The sequence below is a fragment of the Tribolium madens genome, unplaced genomic scaffold (genome assembly GCF_015345945.1).
Source record: "Tribolium madens isolate multiple individuals breed KSU strain unplaced genomic scaffold, Tmad_KSU_1.1 Scaffold_91;HRSCAF=231;Tcas5.2_LG7, whole genome shotgun sequence".
In the NCBI taxonomy this organism is placed as follows: Eukaryota; Metazoa; Arthropoda; class Insecta; order Coleoptera; family Tenebrionidae; genus Tribolium; species Tribolium madens.
This window is the reverse complement of record NW_025401063.1, coordinates 3,519,172-3,543,243: the sequence shown is the minus strand read 5'-3', so window position 1 is coordinate 3,543,243 and position 24,072 is coordinate 3,519,172. Positions and strand designations below refer to the sequence as shown.

The following is a 24,072-nucleotide window of genomic DNA, read 5'->3' as shown; positions in this document are numbered from 1 at the left end:
AATTAGTCAAAGTGTAAAATAAAACTCTTATAAATTTTTTTAGGAAAGATTTTTTTAACATTTGTTCTATGTTTTTTCTGTCTTACCTTACATGGCATTTTTTTGTGGTGCGAGTTCTGGCGCATCCTGTATAGCGCGAAAGATCTTAAAAAAAAAACTTTTTTCGTTCCAAAAGTAATATAAATAAAAAAATTTAGACACGGTTAAACAAATAAAATAATTTAATGAAAAAGGCCTACTTTTTCCAGATTATATGTATAACAGTTATCTAACACCAAGTAGTTTTGTTTTCATATTTTGTCTTAATAATTGCATTAATCAGTAGCTACTAATCGATGTTTACGCTGAAAATTACAAAGAAATTCAACGGAAAAAATAATAATCTGCATAAAAATTCTAGAAAAACCAGCGACGCCCACAAATTATATAAAAATTTTATCCCATGGGCATGACTTTCACAATTTTTTTATACAAAAATTATTATTTTACCACAAATATTGAGACTTAATTTTGCATTTAATAAATATTAAGCACACGTGGACATAAATTATTCTAATTTTTTTACAAAAAAAGCAAGTGCTAACATTTTCCCACTCTTTTTTCTAAATAAAAGAATTTTTTAATTGTAATTACGTATAATTGTGTTGCAAGTTGATAGTCGTATGCAATTTTTATTATTTATACAATTTTGGCCAATATCTCAAAAACGAAACAAATTAGAGAAGTTTAAATGCTTGATTCAAACTGCTGCTTTCTGTTATTACTTATTTTATTTAGTAATAGTTCATAAACATGTCAATGTCAATGCCAAAACCAAGACATAAAAAATCAAAACAACTATCGTTTATTATGCAAATTCTTCTCGTTTAATTTATGCATTGTTTTGTTATTTATTACTCCGTTTAATAAGTAATAATGAGCACAAATATTAAAATTGAATTATTCAGTGTAAAACATGTTATTATATTAAGTAGAATTTTTTCGAAACATGTAAATATAAGACACTTCAAGGAAATTCTGCATTAGTGCCCTAGGTTACAAAAAACAGCTTCCACTAATTGGTAATTATGAATCAGACAGTAGATAATTTAATTTTAATTAATTTGCAGCATTTATTGTTTCCTTATTACAAGAACTTGTGCCTTATGTCATAACATTTTTCACTCAATTGTTTTTTTAATGAATAAAATGTCAAAAAAATGCTAAATGCGAAAATTTAAACGATCCCAACCTCAGATTTTTGTCATTATTGATGTGATTAAATTTGTTCTGAATGACATTAATGACACTTTTTGTGTGAATAGGCCATTAAATTAAAGATGCATTTAGACTTCTGCAACTTACTTGATGCACATTATTATGAAAAAGAGTAAATTTTTTTGAGAGATAAATAATGGTCACTTTAGAAATTAGAGTGGAAAAAAATATTTTTTGTTAGAGACATAGAGTAAAGTCATTACAAAATTATAACAAACCGTAAGCTGAAATAATCATCAATTGAAAAAATTTTATCTTTCTAGGTAAGTATTGACGTCATAATTTACTCGTGATTAAAAGAATAGAGCATTATTTTTTCCAAGTATTTATAACCAAAACCGTTAATTTAAAAAGTATGTTACAGGTTGCGATTTTACCAACTTGACATGTAGTGGCACATATGTTTGACATATGTTTACAGGTGCCTGTAACGGGTTGAAGTAATTCTGCTAATTAGCTTCTAAATTGGGAATAAAAAAAATTTTCGGTTGTGCTACAGTTTAAGTGTTGTGAAAATGTGCCTTTTGGGGGTATTTGGGCTTTGCCCTGGGTGAATTAATGAATTTTGCGCATGTCAATGACGTCACTCTCCTGTCGGCGATTACGTAAACTATCCGCTCGTGACTTTCTTGGCTGATAATCGCCAGCCATTTTACTTGTCCTTTTCGAGTGTTCCAAATGAGATCACGTCGTCAGAGTGCCCCGGTGTGAATGTTGTAGGAGTGTGTGAAATCGTGTTGAACTCGTGTTGTTGATGTTATAGTACATAGCTTAACCCACATAGATCTCTAGCCAACAACTCGCGAAAATGAAGTACCACCACCTAGTGCTGTTGTGTTTCGCATTAATCTCGATATTTTGTACGAAAAGCGCCTACTCGAAGGGTGAGTGCAAGCGAGCGTCCGCCCGCGGCCCCAATCGATCGTCGAGTTCACCCCTTGCGAACGCCCCAACTGACAGACAGGTCGATGTATTTTTAGGTTATTTCCACAGCGGGCCCGGAATTGACGACGACACTTTTTAAATGCTTTTATAAATAGCTTGTCAAGCGACTTGCTCCGGCTGGTAATATCTAGTTAACACCTGGCTTGGCGGAATTTAATCAACGTTAATGGGCCTGGGGGTGAGGAAAATAGTGGCCGAATTGGCTAATTATTACCGGGTTGCGATGACTTGGCGGGGATCGGGACGGAGGCAGTGCCAAGCACGGGCTTGCCAAGGTTTTACGGTCACCGGGGCTAATTACTCACTACATTGCTTATCGGTGATGAGTTATTGATAACGATTCCGACAATCAAACTTCAATAAATATCAATTGCTAATCTACTGGGAGTTTGACGGAAAGATCTTCATACTGAGTAAAAAACATAATTATGAAACTCCAGAATTTCTATTTTTCCAAATCGTTCGTTTCTAACTGTACTTTTCCACATTAATGTGCAAGTAGGTTGTGAAGTCTAAATGCACCTTTAATTTAAAGGCTGATTCACACTCGTGTCATTAATGTCATTCAGAACAAATTTAATCACATCAATAATGACAAATGTTGCTATTCTATGTTAATTACGTTGTTAATTTTAGTTATTCTTTGCTGTATCATTTACTTGAAAAAATAATTTTTAGGGAAGATTGAGGTTAGTATTGTTTGAATTTTTGCATGGTTGCCACCTTAAAGCAGTGATGCCCGATGAGATTAAGCTCTTGTCCCTGGATTGTAGAATTCCCTAAACTACTTAAAAAAATTAAAAAGATACTATTTCATAGGCCTATTTTGTTGAGGTAATATAATATAAATACAACATAAAAATGTGTTAACTCGAAACAAAAAAATCAATAAACAATTCAACAATAAATTAAAATAAATTTTACTAAAGAAATAAAAAAATAAAATACAAGTCAATTAAAACAAATTGAAATAAACGTGTATATTTAGATACCTACTTAATTTTTATATATACTTATACATTATAGGATTTCATTATATGTAACTACAGAAAATACATTTTTGGTTTCCTCGTTACTATGTGTGCTAAACTCATATACATACAAATGTGCTAACTTGGCGAAGTTACAATCATACTAAAAATTTTTGCAGTTTTTGAACTGTGCCATCAGCGTGAAAAAATTATAAAATCTTGACTTTTTACTGAAAATGTAAAAAATCCCTAATTATAAAAAAAAATTGAAAAAAATTTCTTTTTTCCTTTTTGTTAGAAAAATTCCCTAATCTGGCACCACTGCCTTAAAATGATCCCTTTCAACAACTACTTCGATGCACATTAACATGAAAACAAGTATAGCTACAGTGGGGGAGACGGAAAACTGGGCAGATGTGTCATTCAGTTGTCAAAATTATACTATACCTTAGGTACTCATAACCAAGCTATTAATGTTTGGCATATTTGTCTTTTGACACTGAAAGTCGAAGTTTTTGGAATCTCCAAAGTCACCCCGAGACTTGCCGTTGCGACATCCCGCTTTCAATAAGAACTATTGCTCGAGATTTATTAAAAACTGATACAACTGGCATTTTGTAAAAATTGATGTATGTCAAAGTTAATTTGACAGTTTTTTTAATATCAATCATAATGACAGTAAAGGTGCATTTATATTGACATTTTTTGAAATGACAAGAAAAGACTGCCTAGAGTTCCGTGTCGCAAACTGTACGAAATCAATTTTGTTTTTATGAAAATGGTTATCTTCTGAAAAATTAATACATTTATTAATGGTCTTTTAGAGCAAGGGTGACCCTATGAATGTTTTTAGTAGTTATGTGTTTTTGAAGGCCGAAACAGTTTTTCTCTAGAAATAATCTGAAATTTAAAAAAAAACTGGTTTTTAATGATGGTTTGTACAACTCTACAGGGTGTTTTATAAAAACACAAAAAAAGAAAAGTGCCAAGTAAAATAAGATACCAGGAACATGAAAAAAATGTTAAAATAATTTAAATAAAGTGGTGGTTGGTAACAAATGTCACAAAGTTTGAAAAATTCTGCAAATACTGCAAATATTTAATGCATATCACCTGAAATAAGGAAAATCGCCCAAAACGCCGGTGAAAATTTACTACCAACGAAATCGCACCATCTCACGAAAAGTAATATCAAAAATTTAAGGATTTGTGTAGAGAAAAAAATACACTATTAGCGAAAATGTTTTATTATTGTATTTTGAAGTACCAAGAGTTAACAACATTGTGGACAATTTACTCAATGTTGAGAACGTGAATAAAACCGTATATTTGATTTTTAATAGTGTCTGTATTTTAAATTTCAGTCTGATGACACTGATATTCTATGCCCCGCGAAACGCGTTACCAACATTTAGAAGAAAAAAAAATTTTACTAGTCTATTTCGGTTCCCGAATTGATGTCGAAATGGCTCATTACAGCATCGGTTTTGGTATTGACATAATTTTTCTTTCAGACGTAAAATAGAAAAACATTTTTTTAATGTTTCTAGTATCTTATTTTCATTTAATTTTTCTTTTTTGTGTTTATATAAAAACACCTGTATATTATGTATTTATCTTGTACATGCATTGATATTTTTGTTTAATAATAGTAGATTATGTCATTAAGAATAGAAGTGAGGCTCGTTGTGCTAAGTCTAAAGATTGAAGGTCGAGCAAAGCGAGGCCGACAACTGGACGAAGCAAAAAAAAGACCTACTCTGAATGATATATACTATTTTATTTTCAAACAGTTCACGGAACGGATATTTGGATTGTATTTACTTTAACCTTAAACGGCCATCTTGTTTTTGATTTTGATATCTGTCTATGCCCATGGGCGACTCGTGTTATCAATGGGACTGGTTAAATATTGGGTAATAATTTTGTTATTTCTTTTTTGTCGAGTTTTTTTTTAATATGGATAATCTAATTATTAAATAGTTTGTGTAACTACTGTGTGTAATGTTTCAAATGATTTCATATTGAACTCGGTTGAACCGCTCCTGTACCCCTGTGGACATTTCAACTCCGGTTACAAAAAAAAAAAAAAAACACTTCAACGGTTTCTATAAACATAGACAAAGGCTCAATTTAAATATTAAATAGATATATTTAACAAAACTTTATTTTGTGAAATTAAAAATTTACAGGCTTCACATATTTTTATACAAGTATGTTACTTAATTATTCAAGTGGAAGTGATGTTAGTGGAAAAGCGTAATGTAAAAATCAATGTTACTAACAACTAAATTTTAATAAATACTGACATTTGTTGAAATCAAAGCCACAAGCCAGAGGTTTTCGTTCCTTGTTCTCTTTCAGACAGACTTTGAACAAAATGTCGTTAAAGTTAATAAATCTTGTTTTCAAATTTGGAAGTTTACTAGCACTCACACCTGCCAAGATAGAAAAAAATGGGCTTGTGTTTCCATCAAGAACATATGCACTACTCTGGATAATACTGTTCACTGCAGGGGTGTCAATTTCCTGCATATATCGAAAACCTTTTTATGAAAAAAATACTTTCGTAGAACTTACCCTTCAGGCAGCTACGGATACCACTTTGTTTATTGTAAATATTTTCACTATTATAACAACAACAACGAAAAAGCGTGAATGGCAAAAATTTATTAAGATTTTGAAAACTTTTAAAATGAACAAAGAGAACAAAAAGATATTTTGGTTTTTGTCTTTTCTATTAATAAACATTATATACGTTTTAAGCAAAATTTACGAAACTTATGTTTGGAGTCTATCCCTGGGTGTTGAATACAACAAAATGTATACAGTAGAGTATTTTCAATTTTATGCCCAATTTATTGTTTACTATTTGATTTATGTTTTTTTGAAACTGATACTGAAAGCAGTTGAAAATCTATCCAAAGATATTAATCTTTTGAAGGTGCAATCTAATCGACTAAACAGTTCTACTTTGAAAAGAATAAAAAACGAATTTTGTTCATTGGCAGAATGTATAAATATTTTTAACAATATTTTTGGTGGGTTGATATTATTGTTAATACAATTTTGTTTTATCCAACAATTGTTGTATTTACTGAGTTTGACCGTCACTGTTATGACAAAAAACACCATCTCAGTTGTCATATTCAAAATACTGTATATTACCTGGCACATGGTTAGTTGGATGTTTCTCTCTCTTTTTATTAAACATTTCTTCAATTTAAGGTGGGGACATTTATTAGTGTTTTCTTGAGTGATCAGATAGAACAAAAAGTTAAAAACATGCAGATGGTAGCGCACAAAATTGCAGCAAATTGTGTGGAAGAAAAAGAATATGAAGAAATGAAAATGCTTGCAGATCTCATTAACCACAGTTTTCCCCACTTTACAGCATCCAGATTTTTCGATTTAAATCGAAAAACGATATTTGGTGTTCTTAATGCACTCCTTACGTTTTTAATTGTTACGATTCAATTTAATTAACAGCTTTAAAATTTAAAGTGTAAAATTAAGTCCATTTGATTACTTTTAAGAATACTACAAATTATGTAATTTCAAATATTGATAGAAATTCTAGTGGCAAGTTTTTTTATTGTTGACAAACGCGTGTTTCAAACATTTCATTATTACGTCGATACTAATAAAAATCAATCCTAAAATTTTAAATAGGTGTGTCGTATTATTTTCATCAATGGAGAGTTGTTATTCTTATTAAGATTCTAATAATTAAGTGAGTTTGTGTATTTTGTGATTTTCGACTGGGCGAAACACAAAAAGACCTACTCTGAATGATATATACTATTTTATTTTCAAGCGGATTCCAAAGGAACGGAGGATAATCTAATTATTATTAAATAGTTTGTGTAACTACTTTGTGAAAGATTAAATATTTTGGACAAAACTTTTTTTTGAAAATTAAAAATTTACACATTTTTATACAAGTATGTTACTTAAATATTCAAGTTGAAATGATGTTAGTTGACAAACGTAATGTAAAAATCAATGCTACCAACAACAAAATGTTTTAATAAATACTGAAATTTGTTGAAAACAAAGCCACAAGCCAGATGTTCTCGTCCCTTGTTCTCTTTCAGACAGACTTTGAACAAAATGTCATTAAAATTAGTAAAACTTGTTTTCAAATTTGGAAGTTTACTAGCACTTACACCTGCCAAGATAGAACAAAATGGCCTTGTGTTTCCATCAAAAACATATGCACTACTCTGGATAATACTATTCACTGCAGGAGTGTCAATTTCCACTGTATATAGAAAAGTTTTTTATGAAACAATGACTTTGGTAGAACTTATCCTTCAAGTAGCTACGGATACCACTTTGTTTATTGTAAATATTTTCACTATTATAACAACAGCAACGAAAAGGCGTGAGTGGCAAAAATTCATCAAAATTTTGCAAACTCTTAAAATGAACAAAGGGAATGAAAAGATATTTTGGTTTTTACCTTTTCTATTAACAAACATTATATACGTTTTAAGCAAAATTTATGAAACTTATGTTTGGAGTCAATTCGTGGGTGTCGAATTCTTTATTAAAATGTGTACAGTGGAGTATTTTCAATTTTATGCTCAATTTGTTGTTTACTACTTGATTTATGTATTTTTGAAACTGATACTGAACGCAGTTGAAAATCTATTCAATGATATTGATCTTTTGGAGGTGCAGTTTACTCGACTAAACAGTTTCACTTTGAAGGGAATAAAAAGCGATTTTTTTTCATTGGCAGAATGTATAAATATTTTCAACAATATTTTTGGTTGGTTAATATTATTTTTGATACAATTTTGTTTTATCCAACAATTGTCACATTTACTCAGTTTGACTGTCCCTGTTGTGGCAGACAACACCGTCTCAGTTGTCATATTTAGAATATTATATGTTACCTGGCACATGGTGAGTTGCATGTTTCATTTTTTTTAAACACATTTCTTCAATTTAAGGCCGGTACATTTACTGGTGTTTTCTTGTGTGATCAGATAGAACAAAAAGTTAAAAATATGCAGATGGTAGCGCACAAAATTGCAGCAAATTGTGTGGAAGAAAAAGAATATGAAGAAATAAAAATGCTTGAAGATCTCATTAACCACAGTTTTCCCCACTTTACAGCAGCTGGATTTTTCGATTTAAATCGAAAAACGATTCTTGGTGTACTTAATGCTCTCCTTACGTTTTTAATTGTTGCGATTCAATTTGACAGCATTTAAAGTGTAAAATTAAGTCTATTTGAATACTTAAATTATGTAATTTAAAATATTGATAGAAATTCTAGTGGCAAGTTTTTTATTGTTAACAAATGTGTGTTTAAAACATATCATTATTACTTAGGTACTAATAAAAAATAATCCTAAAATTTTATTATTTTTTAATGTCCCATAATATTTATCAATGAAGAGTGGTCATTACGATGACATAGCTAATTATTAAGATTCTAATAATTAAGTGAATTTGTATCGTGAGTTTGTGTAATTTTTTATTTTCAACTGGGTAAACCATTTTTTACTAAAACTTCTGTAATCTAAAACAAAGAGATTAACTTAGGACACTTTAGTAAAAAAATGTTTCTTTAAATAATACAAACTGTTATCTAATGTTTTTTTTTTATTTTTATAAATTGGATAAATCATTCAATTCAGCTTCTTAATTACGAATTTTGTTGTATTTTTTATTTAGGACCTTTATTACGAGTACTATTTGAAAAAACAATTTTTTAAGTAGAAATTTCATATTTGAGGATGTCTTTTTTTGACTCGGATTGAGAGCAAAAATTTGTCTAATTCAACTGGCCTAGTAACTTTCAAAGTTTACACACATCGTAAACTTGTCAAGTACCGGATAAGTCATTGGTTTATTTTCGCATTGTATACGGTTTCAAGTTGCCAAATACAATTTAGTGAATTTCAGATTTTTCGTTTTTTTTCATTTTATACCCACAATAATTCGATTTTTATACATTTTGACAAGATTTATTAGCGCTTCATGACAGTTATGGGTGAATAAAATTAGCTTAGTCAGTGGAAAATATTACGAAGTTCACAATAAATAACAAAACAATCACTTTTTTCTCCTAGCGTATATTATGCATTTTTGTATCACGTGTTTTTATTTAGATGAAATGCAATTAGCAACTTTGTTTTTTGATTAGTCAACCTTATTATTATAAAAATAAATTCAATTAAATTTTTACATGATTTTTAATTTTTTGTGTTGCACTTGTCCTTCAGGAATGTTCTTTTCTTGTAATTTTAATCCAAGTTTACCGAACTCGAGGATCATCTAAAAGGACTTTATAGTCCAGTTAAAATTAACCATTCCTTGAAATTCTTGCATTCTAAAATAACTCAATTATGTCTCTAATTGAGATGTTTCATCGGTATAACGGATTAATAATTTACACAAGTGCAACAGGCCCTAACCTATAGTAAATTCAAAACTAATAAATATTTAATGTTTCAATTGTACCGATATTTATGATTTTTGTACTGCAACTTAATAAATTATTCACGAGATGGATACTTAATTTAAAATGCTGTATTTTCCTTACTTGATTCTTCACGCTTTTGTCTTTCGCAATATTTTAATCATCGATTTGTCGTGGTATAAACCACATCCATTAGGCAAATTATAAATCTATTATAATTATATATTAATGTCGAGAATAATAAACAGACGATAGAAATTTCTTTTTACACTTTTGTGAATGAGATCCATTCGTTGAATACAATTTTTGTCCGAAACCACAAAGCATCTGCTTTAATCTGAAATACGTTCCAGTTTCCACCGGAATGAATTGAGGCACCATTTTCCCTATATAAACTTCACCAACTTTGTCATAGTTGCAATACTTGGTGTTTCTTGCAGAAAATGTAATTGAATGCAAATAATCTTTTGCGCAAGCTGTAATTTTGCATAAAAACAAGTACAAATTCATGGAGAAACTGTTTGCAGGTATTGAATGAAGCTTTCAGTCAATAGACGTCAGGCGTAATCTTAATTAGTTAATTAAGACGGTTATTATTCCATTATCTTGTTACAATTTCAAAATTCGACACAAAACTGATGGTAGACATATTGACGTCATGTCGCTTTTTAATACATCAGTGACGAAATTAACTATTACATAGGGACTGCCAACACAATTTTTGACACACGTGTGGGTGGCATTGTTGTTTTTTGATTTTTCATATTTAATACGAAAATGAAAAAGTTATTTTTCTAAATTAAATGTTATTGGTGTAGTTATTTTGCGATTATCCTCTTCATTACCTCCAGGAAATGTTTTCTTTGCAGCTTTGCTCGAGGAAAACAAACACACCACCCCTCATTAGTCCTTGTGGTATCCGGTCACAATCGATAACTCTTCAAGTTGAAAACTGTTTGTCTCGATTTATCGACCGAACGAGATTTTTCCTATGAAATAGTCGTCGTTTCGTCGTAATTATGACAATTAATGACTAACTCATTTCGACAAAGAATGACGTTGTTTGATGAGTTAATATGATGACATAAGAGAGGGACGTAAAAGGTGTCTTGCAGGACGACTTTTGGCACATCTCCCACGGTATCAGAAGGGAAATTTGATCAAGGTCACAGTAACCTTGCGAAGAATGTAAAATCGATAGCAAAATAATGAAAACTGTTTTCTAAAATAAAATCGTGCAAACAGGTGTACTAATTGAATTAGAAATGTTTTATCAAAAGCAGATGTTCATGGAAAAAATATAGGCAATTATAAACTTGAGCTGCTTTGCTTTATTTTTGAAATGGTGCCAGTACTCGAAAAATTGTGAAAATATTTTTAAATGGACAAAATTGGACAGAATTACATATGACACAAAAAATTCTTGGCAAATGAGTTCAAAAATATCTACTAGAGCTTTTATTAACTTAAAAATCTTACAGAAAGATAAATATACTCATAATAACGCTAAAACGGTTACTTTTTATATGTTCTGAAACTAATAGCAGAACCAAAAACGTGAAAAATCATAGACTTGTGAGTATTTTTATTCACAATCACAAAGTGATAATCAGATTACCTTGTATGTGCAAAGTTGGAAAGTATGACAGTTCAGCTTGGGAAATGGCCACTTCCCAACTGATAAGAAACTGACCGTTTCCCAACCTGAGCTGTCATATTTCATTTTATTCAAATTTTGATTAATTCTTTGTTGGCTTTTTGTCTTTAAGAAGGATGATTGTGAATAAAATAGTATATAAATAATAAAAACTGTGGTCGAATCCTGTCGGATTCGAAAATGTTGTGTAGAAAGTAGAAATTATAGGGGGCTCGCGGCTTTGMCGCTCGCCCCCGTCTAGAACTCACAATAGCAGGTTTTGTCGACACTTTAGACCTCACACTATCTGATTTGCAAATATTTTGTCAAAATTATCGGGGGCTTCGCCTCCGAGTAGAACTCACACTGTCAGATTTTGTCAAAATCTATAAAGGGGATCGCGGCTTTGCCGCTTGCCCCTCTTTTAGACCTCACACTATCTGATTTGCAAATGTTGTGTTTAAAAAAATCAGATTTTGTCGAAATTGTAATAAATTGAGGATGATTGTGAATAAAATAGTATACAAACATTGGTGGTCGTTGCTTGATAGTGTCTCGGTTTGATAGTAAAAAACGTCCCACCTCGGTATGTAATCTACTATTGTCGATTTGTGAAAATCGAAATTCGAAGCCTGCAAATTAAGGGATTTTATTTTTTGTTCGTATAATTTTGTTTTTACAATTTCTGTTGTTTTGTGTCATTTATCTTAATTAAAACGTCTCAATGTGTTTCTAAAATTGTAATTAAATCTTTGATTTGTTCCTCGCTCTTGTTTTCATAATTTTTTCAATATATGACATAATTCTCTATTAAGTAAGGATTTTTTAAAGCTTGTTTTAATGTAATTTGATTATTTATTTACAAAGCGACCCCAAGGAGATTTAAATTGTTTAGTTGGTAATATTTCCACGTGTAAGAGGAGCAGTTTTTTGATTCTTGTAAATAAAGTAGGAGTTTTGTTCTATTCGTAACTTATCCTTAACCAGAAATAACAATGAGCAAGTCGACTGAGTCACGAGAACATCGGGTGAACGTTCAAGGCTCTCCCAGTGATCGAAGCGAATCACTTGGAAGTCTTCGATCGCGTTCATCAATGGGTTAGTCTAGGTCCAGAACCATTCACTCCTCAAACAATGATTTAATTGATCGGAAAGTCAGGAGACTTGTATTTAATGTCGCCGGATTGGATTAAAATCGGTTTTTCTCCCATTTGGAATGCTGAACGGTTTCAACATAATGCAGAGGTTTTGGTGCCGATCCAAGAGCTGTTTTATTAAAAATAACCCGCTTTGCAAACAATCGGGAGTGGCGGAAATCGCACGCGACTTGCATACCTATTTGACAAACGATTTTCATAATTAAAAAGTTGAGATTTTTGTTCGACGCTGTTTCCAGCCACTTGGAAAGAGATAAGATAACAAACTTGTATTGTGGTTGTTATCGATTCTAGAATCACGTCAGAACTTCTGAATCATTAAAAAAATTATGTCGTATTCAAGAAACGTAAACGGGCGAGAAGTCTTGAATCTTGAATACAATGGAAACACAAACTAGAATTGAAACTAATTTAACTTTTATAATCTCTCAATAATTTTACATAGACCAAGTTGACACTGTTTCGAACATAACTAACATAACATAAATATTCCGAATTCTATGGCTATAATAATTTATGAAAATTAGATACAATGAACTGTTATTACCCGAATTCAGCTCTATTCATGTTTCATCAAATAAAGTAATAAAGCAATTTCATTGAAAAATATCAAAACTAATTGAATTATTATGTTTACAAGCTGATAAGAATGATATCGCCACATAAATAGCTGAAAACAGTCTCGAGAGTTAAATTTTTACTTGTCCACTTGACGCGAATTTTTCAGTTTTGGGTTCACTTGGCTTTTTGCCCAACTATTACGATTTAACATTCCGAAAAACACCGACCAAATATTATCTTTGTTTTGAGTAAAACAATCTTGCGAACTTCTCACCAAAATAAAGTCTGACTTTCCCCAACTTGGTGTATTTTTCTTTCTTAATTCCTTTATTAACAAAATTTACTATATTCTGGGGCCAAAGTTTTTTATTTTTGTTAACGGTATTCTTAAATTTAGAATTTAGAAACAAACTGCAATTTCTATTTCCTTAACGGAGTCGGAAGTACTTCTTTCTGGGAGCGAACCAGACTTGCATTTTAAATTATACCATTTAATAAACGTATGTCTAAACTAAAAAAATTAACTGTTTTTGACCACTCAAGCGTCAAAAGCAGATTTTGCAAAGCAAATAAATGCAATTTTTCTAAAAAAAAAACAACTCGTGAATATTTTTTGATTAGATAACAACTGAAATTTTAATATTTTTTTTAAAATGTACTCGTTACACAAAATATTTATTTGCCTTTTTCATTTTGTTGTTTGTCTCAGTAAGATTGAACCTCGCATTTTTTTTATAGATTAAAATTTTATATTTTGGTCTAAATTGGAGTTTCTTTGAATGTTATCAACGACCTCGACATTTGCATGATGGTAAAAAATAAGTGCAATTACCATATTATAACAAAACCACTTTACTCACTTGAAAAATTGGTCACGACACCATGATCAAATTAGATTTAGATTCTCATTTGCGCTAGGAAACGTCCAGTTGTTGCTCACATTAAAATAAGAATAAATTAAAGTACAAAATGCAAATCAATGAAAAAAAAGAAAAAACGCTTTTATAATTTGTAATAGTTATTTACCTAACGAATTCGGAAAGATAATTCTTACAGGTATAAAGTTTTTGCTAACGAATAACTCAAAATTATTTAAAAAAAGATAATTTAACATTATTTAGTCGTATACTATTTGTGAGTTGGTAGCCAAAATTTGAAACAGTAGCGCCATTTTCTTTTGTAATTTTTCAAGTAGATTTCTGCGAAAATAAGTTCTGACGAAGTTTTGACGCCGCTAGAAATTTAAAAATCAGCAACCAACGCAAAACTTGGCTTGCTGCCTCAAAAAAAGCCAACAAGGAATTGAAAAACCGTACCAAAATGCCAACCGTACAACGCGATTTCCCCTAGTTCTTGTTGCAAAGTAAAAAACAGCTGTGCGGAAAAAACGTTTTTCCAAGCGTCGTGAATAAACAGAAAAATTATGTTTCCAAGCAATGAGTACAAAAAAACTTTTTCAAGGTATAAAATATTTTGATTTTACTGCATAACTTATTAGTAATTACTTACATGCGCGAAATAGTATATTACATAACGAGCACGGAAAGTGATAAATAACGCACAAGCGGGAAAGTTAGGCGTTAGCCGAGTGCAGGCAATACCGCGAGTGCGTTAGACACTTTCCTGCAAGTTTTGTAGATTATTTTTCCATAAATTTTTACTACTATTTTCCATAAATAATTTTTTTCTTACCAACATATTTTTTTTTCATAACGATTTATTTTTTAAAATGGATACAAAAAAAATACGTTGGATGAAAATATACAAAACATTCGAATGTGAATTGTGCGTTAGATTTCTAACACACAGTGCGAAAACAAATCGCACAGGTTTTTGACCTCGTACGATATTGCCAATTATCGCGAATATGTAATTGTGCGTTATGATCTAGTTTCGTATATGGTCGTAGGAAAAAAACGTTCAAATATTTTGTGAAATAATAAAAAGTTTCTATGGAACATAAAGGGTTTTTTTTTTGTTTTTCATAGTCTACGCAATTCGTGACTTTGGTTGTTGCACGATTCAATACAATCCTCAGTAAAATCTCGTTTTTTCTCGAAAATGAAGCATCGAAGAGAGATAATACAAGATATTTTTTAAGTAAATTAATCAATAAATCGGAATCCGCTAGAAATTTTTCAAAAAACCTCTTCCAAATAAAATTTTACGCCTTAAACCGGTTGACCATTGACCACCTTTCTAATTAAGGTACACAGTTTACCCCAAAAGCCAATTTTTATAAATCTATCTCGAACTGTTTACTGAGATAATTGAAAAAAAAAATACCTTTTGCTTGCCAAATTAGACGATACTTGATGGTAATTATTTATTATTATTAGCGTTTCTGGTTTTTGCCATCGGAATTATTTAGTTTTGGTTTTCTACATAAAATATTGTTGTAAAAAGATTATTATTGCGCCCCATTTCGATGAAAACATCAAAACTTCGATTTTCCTTCGAGCATTGTATTCAGTCATCAACCCCGCCCTAGTCACGCCACTGCAACCACATGCACCACCCAGGCATGTGTCTGGTAATCAATTTTTAAACCCCCGTCAAAACCGAGCCCATTTTTTGGCCCACTCCCCGGAGTTCGACAACGTGAATTTAATAATGTTGCTGCATGGCTCGTAAAAATGTGACATGTAGACGATCAATAAGACCATCGAAACGAAGGACAAGTGAATTGTATCTGGGATGTTTGGCGCCGTTTTCAGTTGATATATACGTCGACGATGGGGATATGAATGCGTTAAAGGGGTTGACTCGGCGGATTAATCAACTTGTATTCTTGAGAGTGTAGAGAGTTTTATGATGTGTCGCAATTTAACGTTTACGAGGATATAATCAAGGGTGGGGTTGATTAATGGGGCTTTTCTTCTTACAGTTACCGTATTGAACCAAGCCGGCGAACCTATCAAGAGGACCATACATTTTACTGTCAAGAAGAGTCTGCAATTGAAATGTGAATCAGATGAGATTGGAAATATCACATGGTGAGTATCATTATCATAGGAGAAAAACCTCACATTGGATGATTTTTGCAAGCGGAAAAACATGGAAAAAATTCACGATTTTATGTAGAAATTTGCTGAGTAATAAATTTCGTATTTTGAGTAGGACTATTAATTTATGTTTCATAAAAACATTCATGTTTCATTTGTCTTTCCATTTTTAGTTTCTTTTTATCATTATCTTTTTTTGGCTTGTATGAATTTCGTATTTTTTTATTGGGACAAATAAATTTATTTTTTCGAAATCGTCTCTAAAGTTATATAAAATTGTCAGTAAAGGGTTTAAAATCGGCACTAGTTTTTCATTATTATTCAGTTTTGTGTTTTTTATTTAGTTATTAAAAAAAAAAGAACTATTTGATAAATAATAAAGTACTATAATCAGGTGACCTTTCTTAAGAATAAAAATTTTTCAATTTTTGTTGTTTTTGAGTTCTGTCTTTTTTTTTTTTTCATTTTTTATCTATTATAGAGCCTTTTCTTTACAAAGATTATGAGCTAAGGATACATACAGGAAATTTTTTGTTCTTTGTCTAGTCTTTATGTAAATTTTATTCAATTTTTCTAGAAAAAGTCATTCACAAACAGGATCACATTTTTCATAGCACTTTAATTTTTGTTAATTATTTTTTGAAGGCAAATGATTAAAAAAAACACGCTTGGTTCCATACAACATACTCGTACATAAAAAAATGTGTAAAAATATACAGGATGAAACGTAATTATTTATCATCTGAGAACCTTTCATTATAGAAACAGTTTATGTTTTATTCTAAAAAGGTAGAACATGGGCAGAAAAAAATTAGTTGAATAATAATAAGTGTCGTTTTTTTACGTTGGTACTTTTTATGTAATTAACTCTACATATTAGAAAAATATATACAGGGTGTGTCAGAACTCGCGCCCCAGAGAAAAATTTCGTGTAAGATACATGGAAAAAAATGTTTAAAAAATTCTATCTGTCAAAAGAATAAAATTTTTTCAATTTTTGTTGTTTTTGAGTTTTGTCTTTTTTTTCTTCATTTTTTATCTATTATAAAACCTTTTCTTTACAAAGATTATGATCTAAGGATACATACAGGAAATTTTTTGTTCTTTGTCTAGTCTTTATGTAAATTTTATTCAATTTTTATAGAAAAAGTCATTCACAAACAGGATCACATTTTTCATACACTTTAATTTTTGTTAATTATTTTTTGAAGGCAAATGATTTAAAAAAAACACGCTTGGTTCCATACAACATACTCGTACATAAAAAAATGTGTAAAAATATACAGGATGAAACGTAATTATTTATCATCTGAGAAACCTTTCATTTCTTGTACATTATAGAAACAGTTTATGTTTTATTCTAAAAAGGTAGAACATGGACAGAAAAAAAATTAGTTGAATAATAATAAGTGTCGTTTTTTATGTTGGTACTTTTTATGTAATTAACTCTACATATTAGAAAAATATATACTGATGTGTCAGAACTCGCGCCCCAGAGAAAAATTTCGGGTAAGATAAGATACCAGGAACATGGAAAAAATGTTTAAGAAATTCTATCTGTCAAAAATTTATGACATTTGACATTTTTTATATGTATTTAATGATACTGGTGATCTTGTATTATATGTTTTTTTTTTTATAATAATTTAGTAAAGGCACAAAATTTTTGTCAATAAAAGCCACAAATAACATGAAACAATTTAGGACACAGCTTTCTTGTAGCCTGTAGCAAAAAACTTGAAAAGTTTTCTGACAGAAATAAATAGAGTCAAAGTGCAAAATTTAAATTCTCATAACTTCTAAATTTTTATAGATAGAATTATTACCATTTTTTTATGTTCCTGGTATCTTACCTTACATGACATTTTTCTCTGGGGCGCGAGTTTTGGCGCACTCTGTATTTTGAAATCTACCATTCTTTTACTTTGAATAAATTGATATTCATAATATTGACAATTTGTTTGCTATTTGTTTGACTTTTTATTTTACTACTAACCTAAATGGAACGTTTTTATAAGCCTTATTAATAATGAACTTAATGACTCGTTAAACAAACCATCAAGTTCACTAACCCATTAAAGACGTTAATGTTCATAAAGGAAATTATTTTCTTTCTTAAAATTGTATTGGCAGTTTCAGAAAACCTGAAAAAATCATTTGACTGTGATTTTCCACATGTGGAAAACGCAGAAACTAAACATAAATAAAAAAAATTGTTCTTACACAATCTTTGTTTAGTCTTTACATCAACTGATGAAAGATGTTCTAAATCAAAAAGTTAATAAAGATTTGTTTACACAATGAGACTTCACATTATCTATTTAATTTTTCAATATGCAAGTCAACTACATTGTTATTTTATCTTAAAGACATTTGATAAAGAAATCAAATAAACAAGATAACAATTGACCCGATAGTAATTTTCCGAAAATGATTGTCATGTCGTAAAAAATCGCAAGGTTAGGTAAAGATAAAATTTATTTTTTTAAATTAAATATAGACATACATTTTATTTTAAACCAAGGCCAAATTTTATGTTTTAGTTAATTTAAAATTAAAAGTTACAATTTTTTTCAAAAATGCCAAATTTAAGGAACAGGTGTTGGCATTTCCAAGTAATAAAAACTCGGAAACAATAAAATCTGCCGCAAGGCCGGCCTTACACAAAATCTTAAACCTCTCGAATTTTTTCCAATGTTTATTTTTGCCGAGAGGTTTCAGCAGCAGTAGCAGCGACGCACACCTAGTTGATTTTCTAAAAATAAGCTCAGAAACGGTAAAACTTGACCCGTTTTTTTCGCACACACAGGGAGAAAGGCGGTAAATCCGTCGAGAAGCTGGACGAGTTGAAAGGCCGCTACGAATTAAAAGATAATAAGACGATCCTCATTTTCAAAAATTTGAAGGATTCCGACGTGGGAAATTACACTTGTGCCGTAAACAACAATGGCAACAAAATCGCCCATTACACCGTCTCCCTGCACACGGCCACCAGCTCCAAATGGGGTGTGAGAGTCAGCAAGAACAGCAACGTCGTCGAGGGCGAGAAGTTGACCATCAAGTGCGAAATCAGGGGCGATCTCACGCTGAACTGGCTGTATAGTAAGTGCAATTTTTCATGCAAAAACTGAAAAATTCTTCAGGAAAAAAAATGGTACTTTTTCAGTAGTTTCCCTAGATAATGTTCTGGCGAGTTTATTACGCATTCTTTTTATGTCCTGACAAAATTAAATCAAATAAGCGAGAAAATTAATGAAAAGTTTCAATTAGTTCAAAAATAGTTGTAATAAAGTACGAAATTTCTAAGATTTCCAAACTGTTGTAAAATTGGGTGAAAGAGCGTTTCTCAAACTGTTTAGCAAACATACCTACAAAAATATAAAGGGAAAAATGTCAGTTACATTGGAGACAAAGAATGGGATAGTTTTTTTACTTTCCTTATGTAATAAGATTTTTACATTTCTGGACGCATTATAGTTTCAAGACACCAAAAAAAATTACTTGTAGCAAGGGGACGTAGCACGAAACAATTGGTAAAAATCGGTCGCACCGTTTGGCCGCAAAGACCAAAAATCAAAATTATACGGTTGAAGATACTATAAATAAATTCATGGGGATAAAAATTATTTAGAATCATAAAATATACCTTATTAAACAGTAAAATGTGATAAAAAAAAATAAAATGGGTACCGAACTAAAAAAAATTGCACCCCAGACTCGAACCCACGGCAACTATGATCTATTTCGTGTGTAATCCGGCAGGTGGTACTAATGCAAACGTTAGGTTTGCTACTCTAAAAGGATGTTTTCCAAATAAGTTGGATAAGGAAAGTCGTGTGATGTTCACACCAGATTTTTCAAATAATTTATTACTTCTATTTTTTGTAAATAAATAATGTTTTGGAAATTCTTGTTTCATTTACGAACTGGTTGAAAGTTTTTGGTAAGCTGGCAGAAAGTGATTCGTGCCGTTTCAAAATAGTTGCATCTCACTTAATTAATGTGTTTGACAGAGATAACACTTAGGGGATGAAACGTCATTGTTTCTATTTCATTCTTGGTCTAGGTAGCGAGAGAAATAAGTAATACCTATTTACAACAGTTTGGAAATTTTAGACACTATAGTAGATTACATACCGAGGTGAGAAGTGCTTCATTATCAAGGTTAACAATAAGCCGAGGTACGATGAAGGTACGATCACCAAGGTTTGTATACTATTTTATTCACAATCATCCTTCTTAAAGAACACAAATCCAATAAAAAAAGTATTTATAAAATTGTGAAAAACTTGACATTGATTGACGTTCAGGTTAGGAAGTGGTTACTTCCTTATCAGTTTTCGGCTTGGAAAGTGACCATTTCCCAACCTGAACTGTGTATTTTATATCAATTGTTAAATGAAGTGGAAATATCATACTTTCCAACTTTTCACAATCAAGGTAATTTGTGAATAAAAAAACATAGAAATTGAAATTGCAATGTGTGACCTATTTTTTTAATTGTTTTATAATTTGTCAATGACTACCTCTCATGTTTATTTACTATTATCACAAACATTTTGCATTTTTCTCATATTCGTCTTACCTTTTTTGAGGTAGGAGAAGAAAAATTCCTCAAGGATTTTTCTTCTCAAGTCAGTTTGACGTAATAATTCTTTCTCTACCCGGTGTTATCCACCAAATCAACAACAATAAATATAAAAATTTTATTTAATAAAGAAAACAGCTTAGGAACTTTTAGCTGAAATTTTCTGTATATAATTTGTGTCAAATTTTTTAAAATCTGAATGTTTCAACATTTAACTCTTCTTTGTGGGAAAATATTTGTATTTTGAATAAAAAATAGTCATTTCCACTGACCTTGTGGAAACACATCGCGTCGTGTCGATCGTGATCCATAATTCTGTCATTTGTAAACGTTTAATTACTTTCAAGGTACTTATTTAATAGTATATTATATCATGATGTAGAGAAGACATTTTTATAACCGAGCTGTTTAAATTCCAAAATGCGTAGCATCGATGGAAATAATAAATTCGAGGCTATACAGAGTGTCTCAGCGAGTTGAAAAAGTCCATTAGTGGCTTTTAAATGGTAAAATTGGTAAAATTAAAAAAAAATTGTATAGGACATTGATAGATACTAATTTAGTGCATCACCTAAAATTATTTGCAACCATACAGCATGTCCCAAAAATAAGTTACATTACAAACTTGTTTTTTTTTTTTAATGAAACATATGTTTCTTGGCATTTTTGGATTTTTTAAAACAATGTTTTTACGCTAAACTTTTATTAGTTGATTTTGCTTAGTTTTAGAAATAAGACGTTTTTTGACGAAAACATGCATTTTTAAAATATTCATTATACAAAAACTAAGACAGCTAGAACAATTTTTTTCTTACTTCTGCAATGAAGAAAGTACAGGATTTAAAGCTGTAGCAATTTTCTTGTGTTTTGCATTTGTAAAGATTAATAAGTTAAGTTAAAAAAAACGTCTTATTTTTAAAACTAAGGATAATCGACCAATAAAAGTTTAGCTTAAAAACATTGTCATAAAAATCTACATCCAAAAACGATAAGAAACATATGGTGGTTCATTTAAAAAAACACAAGCTTGTATTGTAACTTTTTTTGAGACACGCTGTATAGTTGAAAATAATTTTAGGCGATGGACTAGATTAATATCTATTAATGTCCTATATAATTTTTTAAAATGTTACCATTTAAAGGTCATAATGGACTATTTCAAGACACATGTATAGTAAATGTCATTTTTGTACTTCTGCATCAATTAAAATAATTTTCGAATTTGATTGACAGAAAAATTGAAGGTAGGATTATTCTGATGTTTTTTAATGAAGTCTTTTCATTTGATTTTGCATTAGTTTCATTTCAAAATAAATACTTCCATTAATACCTACTTGTGATTATAATAGTTTCAAATATACTGCTCCACTAAAGTTAAGGAAGTGTGCAGTAATTATATTAATTAATTAAATTAATGAATTATTAAAAAAATTAATAATAAATTAAAAGTGAGATAAAGGCAGATGTGTTTTTACTTTTTTGTTTTTGCTGGATTCCACAATGCTTAGAAGAATAAAATTTGTTTGTTGTAAAAATAATGCGACTTCCTTAACTTTTCTGGAGCAGTTTAATAATATTATAGACATATTTGTATCAATGGAATACCCACCATTATCGGTATTTACCCACCTCTAATCCATTATTGCCCTTGGTCTATAATGAAAAAGATTATTGACCACTAGTAGAGACAAACAACATCACAACGTCTCGAAAAATTAAATTCTAGTAATAAAAAACTTTTTTTTTTAATTTTTGTTTGTTTTCAATTGGAGTGAAACAATTTTTTTTTCAGAGAACACCACCAGTGGTGATAACTACACCACGATACCGGACGAGAAAGGACGAGTCAAGTTGAAGGATTATTACGACGAGGAAAGGAAGGTAAACGTGACTGGTGGTCTCTTAATAATCGAAGAAGTTGATATGGGTGACAGAGGTGAATACATCTGTATAGGAAAATCGGCCGATGGTCAACAGTACAACATGACGAGTACAGTCCGCATCAAAGGTGATTGTATTTTGTTGAGAGTATGGAAAATGAGGTGTTTTTGTAGATAAATATGCGGCGTTGTGGCCATTTTTGGGTATCTGTGCCGAAGTGTTCGTCCTTTGTGCCATTATATTTATATACGAAAAGAAACGTAACAAAACGGAATTGGAGGAGAGCGACACCGATCAGAGTCCCGAACAGTGAGTGATTTGGTTGGAAGTTAGCAAAAAGTGAGGTTTTTTTGCAGGAAAAACACCCCCGACCACGGTAAAGAGACGAATTTGAGGCACCGACAGTGAATCCATCTTGTTACCATTACCACACACCTAAAAATAAAACCAAGTTTAGAAGTTCAAGTTATAGTTACATTCGTCATGTGTATTATTGAAGACTATTTAACTAACAAGTTGTCCGAGATCGCACTGTACAAAGTAACGTTTAAGGTTATTGTTGAAGCCTTCGTTTTCTCGGACGGGTGTTGCTTTGAGTACAGTCTTTTTTAATTGTTGATTTTTCCGCGATACGGTTCCGTTCAGGTACTTACCTTTTCCAATTTCTAGTACTTAATTGTAGATATTGTAAAATTGTTATGACGCAATCGAAAGAGGCTGTAATCCAACCGCAAAACCATCATCCCATTGTACATAAATAAATTAAGAAAAATTGTATCCTGTTTATATGTATTGTTAAATGAAATTGTGTTTAAACCTATGGACTGTTGTTTTTTCTTTACGTTTTCTTGTGATACTTTCAAGTAAAGTGCTTAATGATCCAAAGACCGTCGTCTTGTTATATTTCTTCAAATTTTAATTTGGCGAGAATTGTAGTTATTAAAATTAAAGAGTATCAATGTGGTCTTCATGTCATCGGTACTAATAGATTCGAGTAGGCTGCTTGGATTTTTCACCGCTCAGTGCTAATAGTGGAAGAAATTTTATTTCGACCAAAAGTGGCACCGCACCTGTCCCGCGGTCGCCATTCTCGATGTGAACCATTTTAACTCTTCTCTAGTTGACTTATTAATAAATTTTAAGCATAAACTATATTAGAATATAAAAAGTATGATGACTTAAAAATAACACAGAGCAGATTTATTTTTTACTTATTCTAAAGTTATATTTAAGTCATTGGTTAGGTTTTAGGCGTATTTCCATTCATCTGAGGTGAAGTTCGAACCGCCACTCCTTCATTTACTCAACTCGATTTAGTCTCTGCCCATAGCAACGACGGCACTTCGAATTCCACCTCACCGTAAAAGCAAAACATAAATCAACTAGCATTCGCAATTAGAGTAAAATATTGGTGCTTGCACAAACAAACATCGTTCAATTTAGGCTGCTGCTGATTTTTCTTCGACTATGTAACTTGTATAATCATTTCATCCCATCTCTTGTTTTGTTTTAATGTAACAGTCTATCATTCTTCCCTATTTTTACTTATGACATACCATTTTAAAAAAAGGTATTCACAGATTATTATGTTGAAATAAACTTTAAATAAAATTTTATTCGTTTTATGGCTTT

General features: G+C 30.8%; 2 protein-coding genes across 2 annotated transcripts; both read left to right on the top strand.

Moving 5' to 3' along the window:
• Positions 1–1,811: 1,811 nt before the first annotated feature.
• LOC123010566 (basigin) lies at positions 1,812–24,062 on the top strand. The gene is made up of 6 exons (XM_044407566.1): positions 1,812–2,141; positions 15,854–15,962; positions 18,781–19,073; positions 22,352–22,567; positions 22,614–22,749; positions 22,797–24,062. The coding sequence occupies exons 1-6, from the start codon at positions 2,066–2,068 to the stop codon at positions 22,846–22,848; spliced, it is 882 nt and encodes a 293-aa protein (XP_044263501.1). The 5' UTR covers positions 1,812–2,065; the 3' UTR covers positions 22,849–24,062.
• Positions 6,866–8,423, top strand: LOC123010564. Its single transcript, XM_044407564.1, has 2 exons — positions 6,866–8,087; positions 8,135–8,423. The coding sequence occupies exons 1-2, from the start codon at positions 7,287–7,289 to the stop codon at positions 8,396–8,398; spliced, it is 1,065 nt and encodes a 354-aa protein (XP_044263499.1). The 5' UTR covers positions 6,866–7,286; the 3' UTR covers positions 8,399–8,423.
• Positions 24,063–24,072: the final 10 nt, after the last annotated feature.